This window comes from Lichtheimia ornata (genome assembly GCF_029851405.1).
Source record: "Lichtheimia ornata isolate CBS 291.66 chromosome Unknown scaffold00002, whole genome shotgun sequence".
Lineage (NCBI taxonomy): Eukaryota > Fungi > Mucoromycota > Mucoromycetes > Mucorales > Lichtheimiaceae > Lichtheimia > Lichtheimia ornata.
Window position 1 is genome coordinate 1256752 of NW_026695322.1, and position 20829 is coordinate 1277580.

The following is a 20829-nucleotide window of genomic DNA, read 5'->3' on the forward strand; positions in this document are numbered from 1 at the left end:
CACTAATACTAGCTAGATCCATCTACTGTTTCCATTGCCATGGCTACCCTGCTTGATCTACCTACCCATGGTGAAGAAATACGCTGTCATCCTTACTATCATGCAACCCAACACTTTTTTCAACCGATAACAAGATACATGGTAATGCTGCATGCCGCGTTCTTTGACGGGATATCCGAGTTTATTAATATTATACACCACCCTTCTTGACATTGAAGAAACTCCTGACAACAAATACTTGAAGGCCAGCCATGACGACGATAGCTGTGCTGGAGAGCAAAGCGAACCAAAAGATGCGGCTTTCGGTAGATGCAACGGTGCTGGAATTGCGATTCTCTCTTGTGCGGAAATACTTTTGAGTGCGAGCAATGTTGGTGAGTGAACCAGAGATACGGAAGAGCGATTCATCCATCTTGCTAAGCGATTCGGGTTGCTGGGAGGATTCTTTTTGATAGTTGGGACGCACTTCATACTCCAATGTAATCTCAAAGTCCACCAACTTTTCAGCAAACGTAGACATGTCATTCGAGAAACAGAACGCGTATTCGCCTACATAGTTGGCCGTAAACACATAGTCGCCTTGACGCTCCTTTTGTCCCTCCAAGATCATCTTTTCTCGTGGATCCTGCACGGTGAAATCGATATCAAATGAACCACCCGATTGTACCTATCGTTTCAAGGTCAATATCAACGCTTCTCGTATCGCTTTTACATATGGGTCACTTACAGCAAAGTAGAATCCGACCTTCTTGCCAGGGACATCAGACCACAAGTAAAAGCAGGCTTTCTCGTTAGCGTGAACATTGTACGTCAATGCAGTGGCGTTGGCAGTGGATGGGAATAGAAATAGCAGCAGCAAGCTACTAATGAGCAAGGAGAGTGATGCCAGGCGTCCTGGATGTGCCATTGCAAAAGATGAAGGGAAGCAAACGCGCTCTGTAAATGCCAACAACGTCGCAATGATAATTCGTCCAATGAATCTCAGCATGGTCGAGGTGGAGCAGCCATCCATCGCCCCACACGTAAAATCACGTGCCAGCTGTAACCTACTACCTACTATAGAGTAATCAATCCCACACACACATTTGCATGAATACTATACTCCTCAATAAAGTTTGCTTCTGGTTCATTCACAAGACCCATGGTTGACACCTTGTTTTTTTTAAAGACATAAAATAGTACAGTGGATAACACAAAGCTTTATATACAACGCAAAAAGAAACAAAATACATGCTCTTCTATAGGGTATCGTTGGAGTTTTTGGTAATGGGAATGGTTTTCAAAGTAGGTGGGATCTCTTGACTTCCAATAACACGTCCAACTTTTTGGCACTCGTCCTCCCAATCAACGTAATAAAGGAGCATTGCACCTTCACCGATACATTTGATAATACCAGCCACGGCTACACCAGACCAGATCCCTTCCAAACCCCAATCGTAGGTATAAGTGATCCATAGACCAAACGGCATACCAATCGCATAATAGGATCCAAGGTTGAAAGAAGCGACTACGGGTTGCTTGCCGAGGGCAGTGAGCATGGCGGAAAAGATGGCACTCACACCAGCGAAAAAGTGACAGCATGCAGCTACTGGGAACAAATCCACAGCTGCTTGTACCACCTCTGGATCAATGGCAAAGTGACTGGAAATCCATTCGCGAAAGGTATACATGCCAATGGCATTGATCAAGGATAACAATATACCAAACGTGGTAGATAGCACAAAGCACATACGGATTTGCTTTGATCTTCCTGCTCCAAGATGATGACCAGCACGCACTAGCACTGCATTGGATAAAGCACTAATAATAACATCATCATCATCATCATCAATGATACATACGTTCCTCATTTGAGTCATATTTATATATGTACCTTGGTATCATTAAAAGAAGGGAGTTAATCGTGAGGACGATGGATTGGCCTGCTAGACTTGTTTTCCCCAAGGTACCTGGAGTCGGTGTTGTATATGAGTGAGATCCTGTATCATACTCAATGGCAGTCCGTATTATGTTACCTGACAATAGAGCACACACTTCAAATGCCCAATCGGTTGCCACGCTTAACATTCCTGGGATACCTAGATGTTTTGATATTGCAATTGATGAGACATGGTGGTGGTGGTCGTACATTTAACAAATAATTCATACGAACCAAGTTTCAGAAAAGGTTTCCAGTGGTGCAACGCTTGTTGTGACCAGCCAGGCCAATAGGAACGGACAAACTTGGTACCCCCAAGAAGAAAGGTCATATAGACAACAAACACCATCGTATGGAAGGTGGCAAAATGCATAGCGGCACCGACATAGCCAAGATGCATATACTTGAGCCAAACCAGATTGGATAGGTAATTGAGTGGAAACAACGACACACACATAAACATGGTCACGCGCATTTTGCCTGTGTGTCATGTCAATGAAACAGTTAGGAAATGAAAAAGGGACCCTTGTAAAGTTACACGAGGGTGGTAGCTTACCGAGGCTCTGTAAAAATTTGCGTACAGCGGTGGACACGAACACCATGTAGACAAAGGGGATGCAGAAATAAATGTACTTTTGTGCAAGATGGGCAAGATCAGGTTCCTGGCCAATGCTTACAAGGATGGGTTCAGCAAACATCCTATCGTCATTTAAACATGTGAGAATCAAGATTTGGGTAGGCGCGTTGTTGTTAGGGTGCTGTATGTACTTGCCATAGGATACTGATGGGTGCAGCAACACATGCCATGATGAGTAAACCACGCTGCAAAATGATGCCCAATGTCGTCGAGTTGGTGGCTGCTGTGAACGCTTGAGCAACCAGGGTATCGATGGCTGTCATCAATGCATGAGTTAGTCCCGACGCGTGATACACACAATACCCCATTTTCCGCCTCTCAGTGTGTTACTATCGCGCGTGTGTGCTTACCAGTCAAAAGCCCATTACCCATTGCGAACCCGCCCACAGTACACCAAAGATTACTAAGGCTGACGACTGCCATGACTAGTGTATTTGGAGGGGATCAATATCTTTACGCATAGCAAATAATGGATGTTTACCTTCCGTGTCAAGTCTTCCTAAAAACCAGACATCAACGAGTTTCATTCCATATCCAACAACAAATGTAATGAGTAAAGGCCATGCAAGTGCGAGAATAGATATGGTCTCTTGGATGGAATCATGCAAGGTGGCGGAATGAGGTAGGCGACGAGTGGTAGGAGTAGTAGTAGTAGTAAAAGAAGGTGAATGATCCCGTTTGAATCTCAAAAGATGCGTGTTCTCGTCGATATCCTTGTTGTTGTACATGGCTGCAGAAGGAGGGAAAGAGGATGAAAAAAAAGGCGCCGCCGCCGGAACAAGAGCTTTAATAGGCCTAAAACGCATTAGCACAACGTACATAAACAGTAAAAAAGGGAACCCCATTGTTTGACTGCTCACTTACCTTGATCAAAAGTAACCATGCACACACAACCCCTGTTTATGATATCTATCGTACAAAACAGTCATGTTACATGGTGATCACGATCATCTTTGAATGCATGACAAATACCTTGTGTGCGATATTCTCAAGTGCAACCTTCTTGGTTATATAAGTTGTCAGATGATGGATCCTGGAGGAAGATTTATGCACATGCAGGTTCCCTTTTCTCTCCCTTTTAGATCATGAATATCTCAGATTGGTGCAAGTCAAAAGCTGTAAGACCTACCTCACATCCTGCCTGTTACACGTTCCGTTGACAAACACAACGACTATTTTCAGGGACCTTCAACTTCAAGACGAGCCCATGACGAGAATGAGGATACTGCATTGAGACGAGACGAGAGCATGGAGGATAACGATGGGTCCGAAATGAGACTGGATCCAGAAGAACAAGAGCACCATGTGGACTTTGATGCATCGTTTTCGTCAAGAGATGGCAGCAGAATGGAGAGCGATTCGATAAAGTCTTTTTCAGAGAGCGAGGTGTATACTATGAGCAAGGCTTTTGTGGAGGATGATGTGGAAGACTCGCAGCAAACGCAGTTGACATCCACCGAGAACATTCTAAGTGGACTTGACAGGTGGCACCCCTCCAAAGGAACCGCCCGATCACCATCACCCATTCTATCAGCTCCAAATCGACATGATGATATACTGAGCATCGATGATGACGTGATTGAGGATGATGATGATTCATGGCCTTCACCAGCACCGCATGCTATGAACAATGAGCAACAACAACAACAGCCATCCTTCCACATGCAAGATGAACCTATCGACATGCCTGAACCACCCACCTTTAAAACCGTTACCCCAACACCATCACAAGAAATGAATACCCATACGACATTGAGGCCTTTCATCAAGCTGAAAAAGTAAGTCGAATCTTTGTTATATAACATAGTGAGTGCTAATCCCTCCTTGTTAGACAAAGTACGGGCTTCAAGGCAATGGAGGACATTATACAAGCATACAAGGAACATGAAATATGGTTACGGCAAGCGAGAGAAGAAGGTAAATCCTCCTGCTTGGGTCGAGTTTGGGCAATGATTAAAATGGGCATACGCTACTTGTTGTTGTAGTTGTAAACAAGGGCTCGATTGCACGTTTATGCGTCTCCTCAGAGGAAGCTCACCTTTTTCGCATTGTACGAACATGGAAGGATCATGGTCTCATTTTCGGTCGTTGTGTGCGTTTGAATCAAGATGAAATCAACTATATTTTACGTCGACAAAGGGACAACATCAACACCCTGGGCAATACTACACAAGACGACATTATCGAAGATAGCTATTCACAGCCCATGCAATTGCCACCTTACAACCCAGGCAATGATAAGGAGGATGAGCAGTTTGTCTGCGTATTTTCATTCGCATATATGCATGCTCCAGACAGCACACGGAATAAGCTGCTGAAAGAAGAATGGGTCGCTATATGGCCTCCTTGGACACTCAAAAAACTTCCAGAAGGAGATATTTATATAGTTTCACGATTCATGTCTCAATCAATATACTGAATTTTCAATGCACTTTTCTTGAATGAATGGGGGGATCAATGGTTGTGTGTTCGACAACATTCATAAGGCTGTTACTGAACGTGGAGATTGCTGGCATGGCAACCAAGCCGTTGACTTGGTTACAGCATCTTTAATGGTGTGTACGTGTTTGAGCATTCATTGAAACAAATCATCTAGATGAAAAAAGGGGGCTGTCACTTGGTATTGCTTTAAAGAGGGTGCATTTGTATTTGTTGTTGTTTATTACACAAGAGTGACCAGTTCCAGAAGCAAGTTTAAAAAAGGTTGATGTCATGTATAATGCATCCCACACGTATACTAATTAAAGGGAGATGCAAATAGGTGGTATCTTTTATTTTACATGATGCAAATGATGATGATGATGATGATGTCTAACGTAAACCAAATTGATTACCTGAACGTATCATTTGGTCATACTTTAAAGCGCAACTCCAAGCGGTGCGTCCATTATCGAGCTCCTTGGCCACTGTTTTCCAATCCACGGTTGCACTGCCATCCTCTTTATGTTCCTTGACGTGTTCAACAATGTCCATAAGCTGCATCTGCTCTTCCGTTGTCCAACGTCCTTTTTTGATCCCTGGCTGAAGTACCTTGAACCATCGATCGCGACATTGAGTGATAGAGCGACCAGGCACCAAACGAGCGATGTGTTCCCATTGGGTATCATTATCATCCTCTTGAACAAGGTGTTGATCAATAGCAAACTTCAAAGCAGCATCTTCTTCAAAAGACCATGGCCCTGATTGCGTATCCGTACTACTACTACTACTACTCCCATGCCAGTGTCGAGCACATTGTGTTGGCGTGCGTTCAGGAAGATACGTCTTGGCAATGGCTACCCAATTGGTCCCAAACATCGAAACGCCTTCTTCAAGTAATGCCGATTCTTCTTTGGAAAACCGACCTTGCTTCCAACGAGGCCCCTTTTGTTGTTGACGATACCAATGCAACCAGCAGCTATTTGCAGAACGACCTGGTAATTCCTCTGCTATCCGTTCCCAACATTCTCCATACTTGTCAACAAGTTCCTTGAGCTTGTCATCTTCTTGTTGCGTCCAAAGCACACGACGTCGCTTTTTCCTCTTTTGAAGCTTATCGAATCTCTCCTTGCATTCGTTAATTGGTTTCCCAACAGCATCCGCTACACGTTGCCACTCTTCTTCTGTCGCTGGTGGTGTTGTTGTTGTCATGGTAGCACCCTTGAGAAGGTTGATCTCTTTGGTAGTCCATTTTTCACGACGTAGAACAAGTGAACCTGATGCATCCAGAGCCAGCTGTTGATCCTTATCAATCCATTCACACATGAGACCAGCTATGCGCGCTCGCCATTCAAGCCTGTTTTCATCCTTGCGTATATCCACTTGATCGCCAAACACATGCCGTAAACGTCTCAAGTCCTTTCGCATCTTGTACAAGCACATGTCCACATTGCGTCCAGGTAATGCCTCTACCACCTTATTCCAATGTCCGCCATGTGCATAAAGCCGTCGCCATAAGATACATGTTTCTTCCTCACTCCATTGACGATTCCCTTTGCTCTTGATGGATGGATCAAGGAGTTGGATCCATTTTCTTCTGCAAGTGACAGCTGATCGACCTGGGATCCCTTCAGCTACTTTACTCCAATTGTGTCCATACAAGATCGTGCGTCGTAATAACAAATCATGCTCTTCTTCAGTCCATCGAAGTCTTTTCTTATCACTTGATCCAACATCATCCGAAAGTTTGTCATTGTAGCGCGTTGCTAAGCTGGGAGGTGAACGATGGGGTAAATAGCGTTGCTGAATCTTTCTCCATTTTGGACCAAATTGAGCGTATCCTTCTAACAACAATCGATCTTCTTCCTCTGTAAAGCGTTTCTTTTGTAATGTTGATGATGGTACTGTCGTTGTCGTTGTCGTTGGTTGTGGTGATGCAAGTGCGTTCCATGTATTTGATAATCGAGCTGCTGTACGTTCTGGAAGCATGTGATCTCGTATCATCCGCCAGTTGCCTTCGCCATAGGTCTGCACTCCTTTGTATAGTAGTTCAATTTCATGCTTGGATAAGGGACCTTTGCGTATGGAAGGATCAAGGTGCTCTGTCCACCGTAAATAACAAGCATTCACCGATCGATGAGGTAAGCAATGACGCGAGAATTCAGTCCACTTGGGTCCGTTATGCTTGATAAAGTTGACCAATGCTTCGTCTTCCCAAGGTTCCCATGACGACTGGCGGTAACAAGGTGCACTTGGTCGACTGAATGAACGAAATGGGGGCGATGGTTGTAGTAGAATACGTCCCAGTCGAGAGCGAAGGCAAGAAAACATGCGTAGTGGGGACGTATGTCAAAAAGGTGAATACATAAAATGATTGGATTGGGATGCCGGCCCACCGGGGATTTCGGTTATCTGAAGGTCAGCAGTGGGTACCATTTACAGCCTCCTTTCCCAGTTACAGCGTGTAGCAGAGATGGTAAGTTGCAGGAATATGGGGATGGATGGATGGATGATTAAAGAGAAGAGTGGATGGATGCATACATGTATCAAATGGATGGATGGATGAATTGGATGAGGATGATGATTATTGATATACATGTATTACCTAATTCGATAGCCCCAGCAAATCAAGGATATCAAGCAGTTCCTCGAGGTTGCCCGCAGAAGAGACGCTGTGTGTACGTATCATTCTTATTCACCAACAACGACACTATAACAACAAAGTGATATTGACAACACCACCACCACCCCACCACCTTTTCCTTTTTGCTCATTCTTCTAGCCGCTCGCATCAAGAAGAACTCTGACTCTGTCAAGTTCAAGGTCAGATGCTCTCGCTACTTGTACACCTTGGTTGTCAAGGATAAGTCCAAGGCCAACAAGCTTAGACAATCTCTCCCTCCTTGTATGTGTATACAATCATGCATATGAAATACCTCACTCACTCATGGATATCTTTTTTATAGCCCTTGCCATTGAAGAGCTTAAATAAGCGAATTGTGGATTGGATGCATCATGAACAAAATAAAACAAGCCTTGGCCTGATGCCAACGAAAACAAAGGTGGTCGCTTGCGTCTATTTACAAAAGCGTCATTGTATAGGAAGGACGAGAAGAAGAAGAAGAAATGCGTATTTTCTATCACAAAGAGAGAGAGAGAGAAAAAGGAGAATAGATAATGGTGGTGGTGGGCAATGACTCTACTAATAAGGTGAGGATGGTTCAGTGATTGTAGATGCGGAATGAGGTTTATCAAGATCTTCCGGGATATCCAAATGATAAGCAGCGCGTTCACTTGCGATCACTTCAGCATGTCTCTTGATCCTCTCCAACGCCGTTTCATATCGTAGATTGGAAAGAGCTATCGACATCATCATCATCAACCCATATCAGCCAACCCTATCAGCGTATGTTGTTGTATAGTATATCCTTACCTAGAACGACCTTGTTTACTTCATCTGCAAGTTGACGCCGCCGTTCCTGACTCAGTAGATGACTGCATGAAGCATTGTGTGGATCGGGATAAGCGATAAGAGAGGCGACTTCGTTGGTGAGATCACGATAATCCTTATGCATTGGTTTGAGATGGGTCTGTGCAAATTGAATAGCCTCGATCTCACTGGATGTGCGCACAATTTCAATAAACTGCTGACATCGTAACTTGAATATGATATACTGCAAATCAGTGTCGATGTGTTGGTTGTTTTGTTGTTCAATCTCCAGTTTCATGGGATCCTGAGTATCATACGCTGCAAGTGCTGGGAAATGTCGGTGGATCAATGTGAATGCTTGGGGGATGTTGCCGTTTAAAATAGCATCGTACAAATCTGCATGAACAATGTAAGCACGCCCTCCTCCTCCTTCTTCATATCTATCTATCTATATACACCTTACCTTTCCTTGCATCCAACAATGACCATGTGTATTTGCCAATGCTGCTGTCACCTTCTAAACAATGAACCAATGTCAATCCATCATGATATCATATGATCTCAAGTGGGTGTGCATGTGCATGTGTACCTGTTGTGGAGGCTGTGTTTCCATTGGTGTCATGATCGATATCCATGACGTCTGCTATCAACCAGAATGATGTTTTAGATACAACGACAACACGCATACAAAGAGAGAGACGCAATTTACCTATGTGTTGTACACCGTTGCCATTGGATGCTGTTGTTCCATTGTCCACGCATGAGTTTAGTTTCTTGACTTCACCGAGGAAAGCCTTTGCAGTGTTCTTGTAGCAATTGTGAACCAAGTACTCTGTCAATAATGAACGACAAATGGTTTGGATGTCTGAATCCATGTGTATATCGCGAAGGGGGAGTTGTTGTTGTATGGGTGCTAATGGGACAAAAAAAGAGAGAGAGAAAGAAAAAGAAAGAAAGAGTGGTGGTGGTGCTGTGATAAAGTTGTATACGTGTGCAAGTGGGAAAGTTCAAGCGTAAGTCTCCGAAAGAAGCTGTGTGCATCGCTAAGTACTCGATCACTACACACACGCACACACACACATTGACGGATCCATCGGGTTATTTGTGCGTCCGCTTCTGTCATTCTCGGCCATTCTTCAACAACAACATTCTCGGGAATCGATCACTCTGGGCATTTTAGTAACACTCACATACACTCTGCTAACAGCATGATGATGATGATGATACCTTTCTCCTCCACCTCTCCCATTACTTGTCGTCGTTGATCTGTAGATCCCACCAGTGTGTGTATGTACCACATGGCTAAGGCTTACAAATTGCATCCAATATCATGGCCGAAATGCTCGCACAGCATCATCATCTTTCATTTATTACTAAAGTGTAGACATAGGATTATAAAAAATGTAAAAGTCATTATGTACAGTAATGCAAAAAAAAGATAAAACGATAACGACCGCCAATGGTCAACACTTGCTGGTGTTATCGTCGTCGTGTAGTAGGGTGATGAACATGCTGTTGGTGTTTGTTGTTTTGCTTTGTCTCCCACTGCCGTATGGTATCAAGCATCAATAGGATCCTCTCTTGATCTCCGCTGAATATATCTGGTAGATTGATTGATAGGTTGGTGATGGGGGGAAAACATCGTCGTCGTCGTCGTCATGTAACGTTACCTTTGATAGTAAATTTTCCCTTGATCCGGATTCCTTCTCGTCCCATATAGGCAAAGGAAGCCACAATAATATCCAACATTTGCATACTTGCTGATTTGGGTTTACTTGTATCAGGTCGATGTAATGGCTTCTTGCAAATGCTTTCCAGTAATTGAGCGAAGGGTTCCCCAGTACGGATATCTTGTATTGATTGAATAGGATGACTCAAGTGTTGATTGACCCATTGGAGATAGTCACTGTAGTCGTTCTCTTGTTCCAATACAACTGCTACTGGTTGTTGTTGTTGTTGTTGATCCGCTGTATTATCAGAGACGGCGTTGTTGAGACGTAAACGAGGTTGTTGGTGTGATGATGATGATGATGAAAGATCTTTGTTGACGCCACTCATATTTTGTACTTGTTCCATACCTTGTGGATGAACGCGTGACGAGGAAGGATCAATGATGGCTGAAGATAAATTGTTGTTGTGTTGTGGTGATGGGCGAGAAACCGTATAAAGATGTGGCCGCGTGCGTTTCATATTGTTAGGTCGCATAATGATGGAAGGAGGCCGAGGATTCATGCGTTGTGCTACATCGAGTGGAACCGTTGCCATTCTACTTGACGAAGCCACTGCTTCTAAAAACATGTCATCATCATCATCAGTATATTCACACACGCACACACACCTGATCCCAAACTTGGATACATTACGATTGTAGTCACGAACAATAGTCGCCTTGATTAATGCATGAAGCCATTCCCGCATCGATGATTCCGATTCAGTGTAAAAATAGAACGACCTTTCCCCATCGCGTTGTGCCTTGAAACAATACTTGCCAGGATAAAGCGTCTCATCCACTGATATCCGATACCCCACCAAGTTTAACAATCCTTTCATTGCCAGATCCTAAATATACATTAAATGAATGAATGAACATGATAATATGCATGCATGCACATGTACATGTACATACCTTGGGTGATTTGAGATAAAACAAGGTAGATCCTTTTAGAATGAACCATCGCTTATTCCAAGTCCTGTACTTGTCACTGCGCTTGTAGAGCCATCCTTCAATCTCGGGCTTGCTATGCTCATCACCTGCAAGAGCGTTTCGCTTGGCAATGGTAACATTGGCTGAATTCCACAAGGCCAAGGATCTTAGTCGACTTGATTTCACTGGCAAAGTGGGTGCTGGTGGTGGTGGTAAGGTGGGTGTGGATGAGAGTTGGGGTTGAATCGATGATGCTGATGGTGGCTGGTGGTGGTGGTGATCTTGCTGAGCGGCAGCAGCAGCAGCAGGAGCGAGGAGTCTAATACGATACTGTAATGTCAACCATGGGCTTTGTTTATCCATCATGCAAGCTCCTTTTTTTACCCATTATGAACAACGAATTCGTCTCCTGCAGGCAATTTCCTTTTATCATCTTTGCTCCTTTCGCGGTCGCCGATCTGTACAACATGCAAATAATTAATATAGCTCTATCCTCTTTTTGTGACGCATTGGTATACACCTCTTACAGACATAGAATTCGCCATCATCATCGCTTCCGATATGGGTGGTGTCATCGTCGTCGTCGTCATGTGGTAATCGTTGTTGGGATGAGCAGCCATGGAGGGTTGTTCAGGTGTTACTTGATGCACCATGCTGCGTAACGGGGCTACAATTCCCAAAAGTTAGTCATGTATATTTCCATGGTGACGCTTATCCATACATAAAGGGGTTCCACTGCCAGCATCCAAAGGATCGACATGACTGTGCGTGCGTTGACATGTGTCTGGTATTGTTGATCCTTCCTTCAAAGTATGGTTTACCATGTTCTTGTTTCCTATTTCTCCTCCTCGTGTGTTGTTGTGCTCCGTTTCCAAAACCTACATTCGATATCAACATGAGTTGAATTACCAATGTCGATATCCCACTTACCGTTTCCTCGATAGGTGGCATACGATCTCTGAGCATTTTGATGGCACTGTGGAGTCTGAATCGTTTTCCAAATGTACTAATGCCTAGTTCCTTGAGCAAGTCTGGTGTCATCTCGAGTAACACATCGCCTGTAATCTCCTCCTCTACATATTATTATGCACATCATAAATCACTCTGCATGATCTCATACTGCATTGTCTCCTCACCTTTAAATCCAAGTGCAATGTCTCCAAATCCCATTGCTTCCAGCCATAATGTCACTTGATCCACGGTCCATTTAGATGCATGTTGATGATGTAATGAAGGATGCAAGAGACATGCATCGAGCTTTTGTCGTATACTGCTTCCTGCCATCGGTTGTTGTTGTTGTTGTATAGCAGCCGTTGCCATGGAGGGTGAAATAACAGTAGAACAACGACATCGCCCGAGTTCCAATGATGATAATGCGTTTTGTAATGATCCAATTTGTGCTTCCAAGCTCATATCAGCAGGCGATAAGGCGGATGATGGTGATGATTGCTGTGGCACTGTATAATTGACAGGAAAGAGCCCTACTTGGCCACGTGCATTGCGTCCCTAGTGTGATAGTAGTAGTAGTAGTGTTAGCAATGTAGTCTAATAAACACGATCGTGGGTTCTGATCCACTTACACGCCACCAGCCGTCGAGGAATGCATCGTCCTTTTCAATGACCTGAATTGTCTCACCGGCACGAATGGAGATCTCGTCGTTTTGTTTGGCGTCAAAGTTGTGAGTGACCAGGACAATTTCCATGACATTTCAAGAAGGGGAAAAGAAGAAAGGAAAAAGAAATAGGGAAGGGGTAGTAAGGAAAAATAATGATGGCCAAGGCACAAGTCTTGTTCACTCTTTACATGTAACACAATGCTGCTGAAATGGGGATGCTGCATGGTGAGCTGATCTTTTAGGCTTACATAGTTACACCTGTCACTCAAAAGTACGTGGCCTTGTGCACCGCATTGTTGTTATTGGACCCTCTCAACATGGCAACATGTTTGTCACCTTTTGATGTGGCGAAGTATTTGTATCCATAATCGCTACAACGACCGGCGTCGTGGTGGTGTTGCTTTGACAGCAGGTACCTGAAGAATCGAACAAGGGTTTTACTGTACGTCCAATCCTCCTCCTGGATTTCTTTGTTTAATGAGACAATCATCATCATCATCATCATCCTTCTTCTCCTTATCAACGTTTATTAAAGCTGATGCAAGAAAACAACGAACCCATCATTCAGTGACGCACGCACATGATGATGCATGTCTGGTGGCGAATTAAGAAAAAAGCCAAGAACATTGCTGAGCAACAGCAGCTAGTAGTAGTAGTAGTAGTGGGAATAGCCTATACCCTATTGCATCGACACCCGACAGCCAGCAGCAGCAGCAGCAGCCACAGATGAAACAGCTTTGGGATGCATGTGGCTCACACACTCTCTCTCATTCACATATAGATCCTTTCTCATCATCTCATCCAACCCATCATTAGCACTCGCCACATTTTAATGCCGTCATGTTGACGAGTCAATCAACAAACAAGTGCATCATTCATTAAGATTGTTTTGCTGACGTGTTATGCATTATCCAAAAGTACAATGACAAAGAGAGAGAGAGAGACAAAGAAATCAGCTGCGGGATTAAAAAACAAACAAAAATGTGGGAGGGGTACACAAAGGAATGGATCGACAGTATCACTTGTCTCTATAGGTAATTGACGATGTTGCTTACACCATACTTCAAAACGCCCATTATTCAGGCACCAACCATTTGGCTGATGATGCTTGTTTTGGTAGCACATACATAGATACCTACTATGACCATCCATGAGCACACACTCACACACACACATACGCCATGTGTATAATAATAGATGGGTCCTCGCCAGGCACCACCACCTACATCCTATATGGCGATAGGATTGAGTTTTTGACTAATAAGCATAATTGCTGTGGCGTGATGCCACGTTAGGATATCACATTTGGAATGCTGCATCTAATCTCACACACATTAATGAAACTACAACAGAATTATCATGCGCGTATAAACATAATGTTGTTGATGTTATTCGTATTTACAAAAGCAATATATATATATAAGAAGAAGACGAAAGAAAAACAATGCCATGATCCTATGGAGAAAAGGGGGGAGGGCAAAGAAGGGTGTGTGTGTGTGGTGTGGAGGGAGGGGGTTTGGATAGAGAGAGATAAAAGGCAAGGGCGTTTGTACGCGAAGGGAGATATGAGTTTGGCGATATCTCTACGATTCGATAGGTGGATCGCTTAGACGAGCAGGAATAGGTGGCCGATGGTGAGTGCGTAGAATAGTGATTAGGTCATCCAAAACACGACCTTTTTCCATACCCACTGCAGGTGGTGGTGGTTGATGGTGATGATGATAATGATCAGAATGACCAACAACCCGATCGACACGTCGAATAGGTGATTGTTCTTCTCTGCTGGTAAAGCTAGATGGTGGGGGCAATGTACGAGCTGGTATAGGTGAATGTCGCATCACAGGTGGAGGTGGTGGAGAAGGTGTTTGTGAAGATGTTGTTGATTGTGGAGGAGGTGCAGATGACAATGGTGGGGAGGGCAAAGAAGGGTGTGTGTGTGTGGTGTGGAGGGAGGGGGGGTTTGGATAGAGAGAGATAAAAAAAAGGCAAGGGCGTTTGTACGCGAAGGGAGATATGAGTTTGGCGATATCTCTACGATTCGATAGGTGGATCGCTTAGACGAGCAGGAATAGGTGGCCGATGGTGAGTGCGTAGAATAGTGATTAGGTCATCCAAAACACGACCTTTTTCCATACCCACTGCAGGTGGTGGTGGTTGATGGTGATGATGATGATAATGATCAGAATGACCAACAACCCGATCGACACGTCGAATAGGTGATTGTTCTTCTCTGCTGGTAAAGCTAGATGGTGGGGGCAATGTACGAGCTGGTATAGGTGAATGTCGCATCACAGGTGGAGGTGGTGGAGAAGGTGTTTGTGAAGATGTTGTTGATTGTGGAGGAGGTGCAGATGACAATGGTGGAGATGGATGTGTTGTTTGCATTGGATGTGGATGTGTAGTCTTTGTTGGCGTTGTGGTAGGTGGTGGTGGTGCAAGTGATGGTTGTGGTGGTGAAGGATGAGGATGATGAGGATGATGCATCAATCCCTGCTGTTGTTGATGTTGATGATGATGGTGTTGTTGCTTTTCCAATTCCCAAACACGTTGCCTTAGACGTTCATTTTCTTCTTCAAGCTTGTTGGCTCTTTCTTGAACAAGTTGTAAATCACGGACCTTGTTCTCCAATTCCTTTACATAACGCTCCTTGCGTTGACGAAAGGCTCGTTGTGCTGCACGGTTTTGTTCGGCTCTTCTGGTATCTAGGACACCGCCTTTCCGACGTCGAGTGGAACCGATAGTCGGATTCAATGTTGTTGATTCGTTATCGCTGCCAGCACTGCTCATAATGACACACACACGCTATTTTTATACAAGCTGATGATGGAAAAGAGAGCAAGGATAATGACCAAGTAAAAAGAAGAAAGAAAGTGAGAATAGACGGAGCAAGAGGAAGAGGAGGAGGAGGGAACTGAAAAGGGTCAGGGAACAGGGTTAGTCAGCTCGCAGATATCACTCGTCCTTGTTTGGTAAGCATCCCTCGGCATCACACCCAAGTTTCACAAGCTGACAGATCACGGACTACCTATCTGCAAATTAAAGTTTACGCATTCACACACAAGTTTACTCATCAACCCGAGTGTCTCATTACACATTTACAGATATAGACGCTCAATACACACGCATTCTTTATCATTGCTTCATTTTCATTTTTAATCAACGTATTTGTATAACATGCCCATCTCGTCCCATTCACATCATCAACAACTCTTTACTTTACTACTACACCTTGGGATGATGATGTCCCTAATCAACAAGACTCCTCGCATCTTGGTAATATGAATGCATACATACATCGAATACGGGATGAAGCAATAATGAAATGATGAGGGAGAAAAAGGGGGCGCCATTTGTTGGACAAGGAATAGAAGAGCATTCATTTTTATAAAAGACGTGTTACGCCAACGTGCATTTATCTAAGAGTCATTGAACAAGTAAATGCTATTATCAATGGTAGTAGTAGTAGTAGTAGTAGTGAGTAAGAAGGTGTGGGTAGTGGGTGATATACAAGGGCAGCATAATGAATGAATGAATGAATTGAATGGGATAAGCCACCAAGGAAGAGTGAGCGGGCTTGGGATGGCTGGGAGGAGGCAACATTTGGCAAAAGAAGAGTGAGCGGACGAGGTTTTGTTTTTTGACGTCTCCCGCATACTTACTTTGGATCCAGCCCATTCTCGACACGCTGCACCATGGCAACAACAACTATGCAGCTTTATTGGGATCTCGCTTCCATCGATCCAACCGTGCGTCAGAATGCGAGCCAAACTTTGATTCGTGTTTTGGCAGACTTTCAAAAGGATCACGAGTCCTCGCTTGAATCTCGATCGGACGACGACGACGACAACCACCACCTTGCTGACACCGAGGAAGAACTCGATGCTCTTTGTGCTGCCGATGTATCCTATGCCATTCGCCGTCTGATTCGTGGCTTGCCTTCTTCTCGACAAGGTGCTCGTCAGGGTTTTTCTTTGGCTTTAACAGAGGTGAGTAGTATCTTTTGCCAGGAGGTGAACACATCCATTTATTCATCCATGATTCCTTAGTTGCTTGCTGTTACCAATGTCATCAAGGTGAAATTGGTGCTCGATTTGCTTTTCAAGTACACTGAACGCACGGGAAGCATGTCTGGTGAAGAAACGCGCGACATGTTGTTTGGACGTCTCTTTGGATTAATGTCAATCATCACTGCCGGCATGCTCACCAAACCCAGTACGACTTTTGACGATGCCGAACGCATTTTGGAAAGCTTGAAGGATATTTGTCAAGCAAAGTCTTATCTTATCGAGGTGTCCTATCACATTGTGGTTCAAATGTTGGCTGCTGTAAGTAAAAGTAAAGGAGTTGGATTGTATATACATAGGGATGGATACTTATTACGTCTGTATATAGATCAAAGATGTCGAATACAAGGATAAGGTCATTGCAAAGATCATTGAATTGTTCTTGGACGAGGTTGAAACGGTGGATCAATTGAATCTCGCTCTTGCTTTCCAAAAGCAACTTCCCGAAGTGGATCTTTCCAACAGCTTTAAGAATTGGAAGAGCAACAACGTTCTTGCCACAGTCAATCTATCCCACTTGGCTACGATTCTCAAGGTATATATACATACGAAAATGATACCTTTCCATATTGACATTTATGATCTTGCAGGAAACATCTGAAGAGGAGCAAGAAAATCAAGTGGAATGGAAGCCTCAATTGCACTCGGTTTGGGATCAGCTATTGAACATTTACTTGGAGCCTGTTGATCAAATGAATGGCCATGCTGAACGTGAAGAATCCAACCGTCCCAAAAAGAAGCAACGTCTTTCAAAGAAGGGTGACAGTAAATCCACCAAGACCAATGATGAAAAGGCAAGCTTCGAAGCTTTTTGGAGCGCAACAGTGGATGGTACGTAATGTATAATGTTACTTAAGGGGAGAAAACATGGATTGACATGTAGCCTTCTTGTAGGATCTTTATTCGAGAACAATGCATCACGTGGTCGAAAGTATTGGGGTTTCTTGTTGGTTCAAAAAGTGCTTCCACGACTCTCTGCCGAGCAAGTGCCACTCATTTTTACCGAGAACTTTATGCGTGCATTCATCAACAACTTGTCATCCGATGTACGCTATCTCAACAAGAGCGCAAAGTATACTGCCAACGTCATTCAAAAGGTGGCAAATGAGAATAAGCAAGTGAGCTTTGCTCTCGTTACTCAGCTTCTCGGCAAGCATGGCCATCAACACTTTGATCGTATCACCAAGACCAAGACGGTGGAGAACTTGCTTGCTACCATGGATGCTGAAGGTGTTCGATCTTATCTCGAATACTTGGCTCGTGTCTTTGTTCAACATGAAGAGAATGACAAGGTCGATTCTGTAAGAAGCTGGGCACTTCGACAAATGACTTTGCTCGTCAAGAATACGCGTGTTCCCAAGGAAGAAGAATGGCTTGCAGACTTTGTTCGCTTCTTGATGGTTTATGCCTTTTTTGATGTCAAGAAGGGTGCTACCAAAGGCTCTTGGTTTGAGGTAGATATTTTTTAATGTGCGTACTTTCATTGCAAGGTATTGATTCTCTCTCTTTTTCAGTCTTATCGCAAGCCTACACCCGTGCTCTCTGATGCCATTCGTGAGGAATGCAAGAATACTTTCCAATCAGTGCTTGTCACCCTTTCCAACATGCCATCCTTGGCCAAGACTCAGGAACAGCAAAATGGTGCCGTGCTCAAATCACGCAAATTCCATGGTGTACGCAACGATGGTGAACTTTGGGTGTACTATGTCTTGCAGATTTATCAAAAGTTGGCCAGTGACAAGAGCTTGGTGATCCATGATGAGCTTTCGAGTGAGAGCAAGGCCCTCTTTAAAAAGTCAAACACCCTTGTTGAACAACTTCGCAAAAAGGTAAGCTATACATGCATGCAATTGTCAAGTGATACTCATTGAAATGCCATATAGGCCACTGATCCCGAGAGCTTGGAACGAGGCTTTGAAATTCTCTTTGTGCATATGATGCTTCATTTATTGATCAATGAGGAGGAAGCTCAGTCCCTACTTGACGAATTGTTTGATTGTTACAAAAAGATCAATGTCAGCAAGGCACCCAAGACTAGAAAGAGAAAGAATGCCGAAGAAGAGGAGGCCGAGCCTGAGCCAATTGATGTGCTTGTGGATATCCTTGTCAGTTTCTTGACCAACCCATCGCCTGTCCTTAAGGATCTAGCAGAAAAGGTGTTTGAGATTTTCTCACACAAGGTTACCAAGCAAACTTTACAAAATCTTTTGGATGTGAGTATCTTCGTGAATACCTCCATCACATGTCGTATACTAATGTATGTATGATCTTTAGATCCTTGCTTCCAATGACAAAAAGCATGGCAGTGAAGATTTGTTTGGTGCCGAGGAATCGGATGAAGAAATGGATGACGACGTTGTTGAAATTGAAATGGATAGCGAGGTTGATATGGATGAAGACGAAGATGACGATGATGCATCCGTGGATGAAGAATTACGACAAAAGGTGGAAGAGACGATGCGACAACAAGGTGTCTTGGCTGGTGACGACGATGACGACGATAATGAAGAGATGTTGGATGATGATGCCATGGCCGATTTTGATGACAAGCTTGCAGAGGTGTTCAAGCAAAAGCATCTTGAAAAGAAGGAGAAGAAAGGCAAGTACATGAAACATCTTGATGATGATGATGATGATGAACTACGATGCTAATACAAGGAAACAAAATAGATATTCAATTGAGCATCACGCAATTCAAGATTAATGTTATGGACCTCGTGATTATTTTTGTGCGAAAGAACCCTTCAAGTCCAATGGTCCTTGATCTCATTGTGCCCCTGATCAACATTATCCGTGCCACACCTGCCAAATCCGTCACTGGACAATTCGTTCAAAAGATTGTCGCCTTCCTCAAGAACCGCCTTCCCAAAATGTCCGAGTATCCAAAGGAACATGATCAACAAGTCATTATCGATGTCTATCAAGCCGTTTACGACTTTGCTCGATCCACCAGCAACAGTGAAATGTTTGACATGTGTGTGCAATTATCGCTCTATCTTCGGAAATGTGTTCTTGGTGCTGCAGATGCTGAGATTACCGATGACATGGCTTCAAAGACGAGGGAGGAAATTGAAAAGTTGGATGCAATCACCATCACTGCACTCGAAGAATACATGACCAAGAAGAACACACGATATCGAAAGGATATCTTTGTCCATCCTCTGCAACGATCACCCTTCAGCTCATGGCCATTGTTAGAAGCGCTCATTCAATACATCAACCCTGCCGAATGCATCAATCTCTTTAAACATACCCAGGCGACTCAATGGATTACTGCGGTCGTGCAGCGCACAGTGGCCAAGGTAATTAGCAGCAACAACAAAACATGTTTGAAGAAGATGGATTGATTTACTAACATCATGTGTATATTAGAAATCACAAGCATACAATGATAAGTTCATCTCCATCGCACCCAAGATTGCAAGCAAAGTTCAAGAGACCCTAGAAGCATCCAAAGACACGGCATCCAAGAACAGATTAACATATGACAATATGCGGTCATTTGTGCGGTTTGTGTCGACTCTCGTTCGATTGCATAAGAAACTTGTCAACAATGATGTCAAGGTAAGAGGACCCCACTTGTGTGTTTCAGGGAGTGCATTAGCTGATACATTTTCGTTCCACAGAAATTGCAAAAGGTATGGAAATCAGAGTGGATCTCATCCATTACGACGGTGGAAGCATACAACAAGCCTGGATTACAGACATCATGCAAGCAACTAGTATCAATTTTGGAGCAGTAGGACTTTTTTCAAGTGCATTTATAATTCAATTGTAATATACACACACACACACACAGCAATATTAGATATACAAATACGATATACGTTTATATACATGTTGTCATGTGTGGAGAAAGATAGGTGGTGGAGGTGATCGCCCTTGATAGAAACGCCGACATTGAGCGATTGCTGGGAATGGTCCCACAGTGAGACTTTTTTGTTATCTTCTTGGCAAAGCCTTGTTTTGAATGATGTCAATTGGTTACTATGCCACGAAAAGAAAGAAGCGGGGATTGGTGTAAAACCGATTGTTCTTATCCCCCTACCCCTTATTAGGACATGGCGGAGTGTAATGCAGCTTTTTAGCAAAGATCTAGTGG

At 43.7% G+C, this 20829-nt stretch overlaps 10 protein-coding genes across 10 annotated transcripts; 3 read left to right on the forward strand and 7 right to left on the reverse strand.

Moving 5' to 3' along the window:
- Positions 1-190: 190 nt before the first annotated feature.
- Positions 191-907, reverse strand: O0I10_000943 (uncharacterized protein; the record flags this gene model as incomplete). Its single annotated transcript, XM_058481042.1, has 2 exons — positions 191-667; positions 728-907. The coding sequence occupies 2 exons, from the start codon at positions 905-907 to the stop codon at positions 191-193; spliced, it is 657 nt and encodes a 218-aa protein (XP_058348606.1).
- A 331-nt stretch (positions 908-1238) lies between these two features.
- Positions 1239-3283, reverse strand: O0I10_000944 (uncharacterized protein; the record flags this gene model as incomplete). Its single annotated transcript, XM_058481043.1, has 8 exons — positions 1239-1800; positions 1874-1949; positions 2016-2078; positions 2153-2398; positions 2475-2617; positions 2691-2811; positions 2906-2980; positions 3037-3283. 8 exons carry the CDS (start codon positions 3281-3283, stop codon positions 1239-1241), a joined length of 1533 nt encoding a protein of 510 aa, XP_058348607.1.
- Positions 3284-3640: 357 nt separating this feature from the next.
- Positions 3641-4974, forward strand: O0I10_000945 (uncharacterized protein; the record flags this gene model as incomplete). The annotated part of the gene is made up of 4 exons (XM_058481044.1): positions 3641-3673; positions 3738-4333; positions 4387-4472; positions 4541-4974. The coding sequence occupies 4 exons, from the start codon at positions 3641-3643 to the stop codon at positions 4972-4974; spliced, it is 1149 nt and encodes a 382-aa protein (XP_058348608.1).
- A 392-nt stretch (positions 4975-5366) lies between these two features.
- Positions 5367-7304, reverse strand: O0I10_000946 (uncharacterized protein; the record flags this gene model as incomplete). Its single annotated transcript, XM_058481045.1, has 1 exon — positions 5367-7304. One exon carries the CDS (start codon positions 7302-7304, stop codon positions 5367-5369), a length of 1938 nt encoding a protein of 645 aa, XP_058348609.1.
- A 142-nt stretch (positions 7305-7446) lies between these two features.
- On the forward strand, positions 7447-7965 carry O0I10_000947 (60S ribosomal protein L38; the record flags this gene model as incomplete). The annotated part of the gene is made up of 4 exons (XM_058481046.1): positions 7447-7449; positions 7591-7651; positions 7756-7878; positions 7940-7965. The coding sequence occupies 4 exons, from the start codon at positions 7447-7449 to the stop codon at positions 7963-7965; spliced, it is 213 nt and encodes a 70-aa protein (XP_058348610.1).
- A 210-nt stretch (positions 7966-8175) lies between these two features.
- O0I10_000948 (uncharacterized protein) lies at positions 8176-9278 on the reverse strand (the record flags this gene model as incomplete). Its single annotated transcript, XM_058481047.1, has 5 exons — positions 8176-8333; positions 8407-8799; positions 8867-8920; positions 8993-9046; positions 9113-9278. The coding sequence occupies 5 exons, from the start codon at positions 9276-9278 to the stop codon at positions 8176-8178; spliced, it is 825 nt and encodes a 274-aa protein (XP_058348611.1).
- A 604-nt stretch (positions 9279-9882) lies between these two features.
- On the reverse strand, positions 9883-12750 carry O0I10_000949 (uncharacterized protein; the record flags this gene model as incomplete). The annotated part of the gene is made up of 10 exons (XM_058481048.1): positions 9883-10004; positions 10074-10691; positions 10767-10962; positions 11030-11366; positions 11432-11505; positions 11575-11714; positions 11769-11925; positions 11978-12120; positions 12184-12553; positions 12628-12750. 10 exons carry the CDS (start codon positions 12748-12750, stop codon positions 9883-9885), a joined length of 2280 nt encoding a protein of 759 aa, XP_058348612.1.
- Positions 12751-14246: 1496 nt separating this feature from the next.
- O0I10_000950 (uncharacterized protein) lies at positions 14247-14501 on the reverse strand (the record flags this gene model as incomplete). The annotated part of the gene is made up of 1 exon (XM_058481049.1): positions 14247-14501. One exon carries the CDS (start codon positions 14499-14501, stop codon positions 14247-14249), a length of 255 nt encoding a protein of 84 aa, XP_058348613.1.
- Positions 14502-14694: 193 nt separating this feature from the next.
- Positions 14695-15450, reverse strand: O0I10_000951 (uncharacterized protein; the record flags this gene model as incomplete). The annotated part of the gene is made up of 1 exon (XM_058481050.1): positions 14695-15450. One exon carries the CDS (start codon positions 15448-15450, stop codon positions 14695-14697), a length of 756 nt encoding a protein of 251 aa, XP_058348614.1.
- A 905-nt stretch (positions 15451-16355) lies between these two features.
- On the forward strand, positions 16356-20470 carry O0I10_000952 (uncharacterized protein; the record flags this gene model as incomplete). Its single annotated transcript, XM_058481051.1, has 11 exons — positions 16356-16649; positions 16710-16988; positions 17056-17262; positions 17318-17558; positions 17622-18181; positions 18242-18556; positions 18611-18940; positions 19002-19326; positions 19398-20029; positions 20100-20291; positions 20354-20470. The coding sequence occupies 11 exons, from the start codon at positions 16356-16358 to the stop codon at positions 20468-20470; spliced, it is 3492 nt and encodes a 1163-aa protein (XP_058348615.1).
- Positions 20471-20829: the final 359 nt, after the last annotated feature.